The following is a 3,192-nucleotide window of genomic DNA, read 5'->3' on the forward strand; positions in this document are numbered from 1 at the left end:
GTGGTGGGAAACTGCTTCCCTTTCCTGAGGCGCCGGATGGTTTGCCAGAATTTCTTCGAGGCCGACCGATAGTCCTCCTCCATGGCCTCCCCGAACTTTTCCCCGACTCGAGTTTTTGCTTCCGCGACTGCCCGAGCTGCAGTCCGCTTGGCCTGCCTGTACTTTTCGGCTGCTTCAGGAGTCCTACGAACCAACCAGGCTCGATAGGACTCCTTCTTGAGGTTGACTACTTCCCTTACTTCCGGTGTCCACCACCGGGTTCGGGGATTGCCGCCACGACAGGCACCGGAGACCTTACGTCCGCAGCTTCGGACAGCCGCATCAACAATGGAAGTGGAGAACATAGTCCACTCAGACTCAATGTCTCCAGCCTCCCTCGGGACCTGTTCAAAACTCTCCCGGAGGTGGGAGTTGAAGGCCCCCCTCACCGGGGATTCTGCCAGACGTTCCCAACAGACCCTCACGATACGTTTGGGTCTGCCAGGTCTATCCAGCTTTGCCCCTCGTAAGCGGAGCCAACTCACCACCAGGTGGTGATCAGTTGAGAGCTCAGCCCCTCTCTTCACCCGAGTGTCCAATACATACGGCCGGATGTCAGATGACACGACTACAAAGTCGATCATTGACCTCCGGCCTAGGGTGTCCTGGTGCCAAGTGCACTGGTGGACACCTTTATGCTTGAACATGGTGTTTGTTATGGACAAACTGTGACTAGCACAGAAGTCCAATAACAAAACACCACTCGGATTTAGATCGGGGAGGCCGTTCTTCCCAATCACGCCCCTCCAGGTGTCACTGTCGTTGCCCACGTGGGCGTTGAAGTCCCCCAACAGGACGATGGAATCCCCGGGAGGAGCACTGTCCAGTACTCCTCTCAGTGTCAGCAAGAAGGCCGGGTATTCTGCACTGCTGTTCGGCCCGTAGGCCGAAACTACAGTGAGGCACCTGTCCCTGACCCGAAGGCGCAGGGAAGCGACCCTCTCCCTCAGTGGGGAGAACTCCAACACACGACTGGCAAGCTGGGGGGCTATAAGTAAGCCTACGCCAGCACGCCGTCTCTCACCGCGGGCAACTCCAGAGTAGAAAAGGGTCCAGCCTCTCTCAAGGAGTTGGGTCCCAGAGTCCAAGCTGTGTGTGGAGGTGAGCCCGACTATATCTAGTCGGTATCTCTCAACCTCCTGCACGAGCTCAGGCTCCTTTCCCCCCAGCGAGGTGACATTCCATGTCCCCATAGCTAGAGTGGTTGTCCAGGGATTGGGCCGTCGTGGTCTCCGCCCACAACCGGCACCCAAATCACAAGGCACCGGCCCCTTGTGGGCCTTCCTGCGGGTGGTGGGCCCACTGGAAAGCGGACTCACGTCGCTTGTTCGGGCTGAGCCCGGCCGAGTCCCGTGAGCAAGGACCCGGCCACCAGGCGCTCGCCTGCGAGCCCCAACCCCGGGCCTGGCTCCAGAGTGGGGCCCCGGTGACGCCAATCCGGGCGACGTGAACCTCTTTGATTTAATTATTTTCTTCATCACAAAGGGGGGGGTTGAACCGCTATTTGTCTGATCCGTCGCCTAGGACCTGTTTGCCTTGGGAGACCCTACCAGGGGCGTTAAGCCCCCGACAACATAGCTCCTAGGTTCATTCGGATACTCCACCACGTTAAGGTTGCGATTCAAGGAGAGGACAAACGTTGATGAGGCAGCTAATTATTGTTTGTGCAGAAGCCCTTACTCTGAATGTGCTCATTTTAGAAGAGTGTTGTTTTCTGTGTACCTGCAGCCCAGGGTAGTCTGTAGCAGGGTGGTGATGCCCACACAGAAGAAGATGGTCCCTATGAGCTGACTGGTGGCCCACTGATCGAACCCAACGCACATGGCATCAGCGAGCAGGAAGGGCACGGCGATCGTCCCACTGAAGCAGGTCAGGTAGTGCTGTAGAACCCAGAAAAACATACAGATGTATTTTAAAATGTTTTTTTTTTTTACATCTGCAAACACCTATTCTACTCAAGGGCCAAAATGAAGTTAAACTTCTGATTAGCCTGTTCAGTATTGGTTGGTTATAGAATGCTGAGCAAAACAATAAAAAAAAAACGTACAACAACAAAACTTAAACCTTTAAATATAATTTGGCACATTTGATGTCTGCAGCCCTATAGTGGCATCAACACACATCACAGTCGATTTGTTGAAATGCATGAAATTAAACGATTGACATCAGTCTTTACCATACTGTGTACCAGTGTCCGGTGGGCAGGATTAAAAAGCCCAGTGGGCCGCATCTGGCCCACGGGCCGCAGTTTGCCCAGGGCTGGTCTAGTATATTAGGTAATGTAACATTTATCTCTCGGTTCAGGGGGTCAGTCCCTTTTGGCCTAGGCCATATAGGTGGTCACCTAGACTGCCATCTGCTGGGGTGGGGGTGACATTGCTGGATAATAATAATAACAATAATAATAACAATAATAATAATAAAATATTCCAGTGGACTCACCACCCGCAGGAAGGTTTGTTGGTACGGTGCAATGTGATTTGGGTGGCGACTGCTGCCCCCACGACCCGGTAACGGATAAGCGGATGAAAATGGATGGATGGATAATAAAATAACTAAATAAAAAATATTTTGACAAGTGACACCGAGCTTGAGAACAAACTCAATAAAATTTCAATCAATTGACGGCACTAATCTTGCTAGCGCAGATTATTAATTTTTCAGCAGCACACAAAGAGGCTAAACTGTCACATGACAAAAGAAAATAAAAACAAATCTCAAAAGAATTCACTTCTAAAAGTGTAACACACACGGTAGCAGACTAGAAAACTGTTTAATCAAAGACTACCTGTAATCCCAGGAACACACACAGGTACCAGGGCGGAGTGTCTTCAATGGTGTAAATCATGTCCATCCGCCGAGCGTCAGTACTGTCTGTGCTGTCCAGTGTCTCCAACATTGAGCTCTACACAATCATGAAACACACATCATTCGTGTGGGTGTTGTCAATGGCACACACGCTGTGTCTCAAGACTGTCCATTAGAAACAGAATTATTAAGGCGAAGTTATGATTTTGACAGTGGGAATAAAGATTTCAAAGCACCAAGAAATACCAGTGCTATCACCACCAACAGTGACACCAGGGGTGGTGCCAGCCGCCGTTTTGGAGTCAATCTCTTCCCTCAGGCCCAGTCTGAGGTCCTGAGCACTCT

General features: G+C 51.3%; 2 protein-coding genes across 2 annotated transcripts in view; both read right to left on the reverse strand.

The window, feature by feature from the left end:
* LOC112486353 (solute carrier family 23 member 2-like) overlaps positions 1-3,179 on the reverse strand; it is a 7,525-nt gene extending 4,346 nt beyond the window's left edge. The window contains exons 1-2 of the mRNA XM_025052751.1: positions 2,828-3,179; positions 1,762-1,919 (exon numbers count right to left, since the gene is read on the reverse strand). Of these exons, the coding sequence (XP_024908519.1) occupies positions 1,762-1,919; positions 2,828-2,938 (269 nt within the window). The 5' untranslated portion in view covers positions 2,939-3,179. The remainder of the gene's footprint in view (positions 1-1,761; positions 1,920-2,827) is intronic.
* Positions 1-3,192, reverse strand: part of LOC103397289 (calmodulin-regulated spectrin-associated protein 1-B-like) — a 411,725-nt gene that overhangs the window by 224,378 nt on the left and 184,155 nt on the right. The window lies entirely within an intron of this gene.

Source organism: Cynoglossus semilaevis, chromosome W, assembly GCF_000523025.1.
Source record: "Cynoglossus semilaevis isolate Cse_v1.0 chromosome W, Cse_v1.0, whole genome shotgun sequence".
Lineage (NCBI taxonomy): Eukaryota > Metazoa > Chordata > Actinopteri > Pleuronectiformes > Cynoglossidae > Cynoglossus > Cynoglossus semilaevis.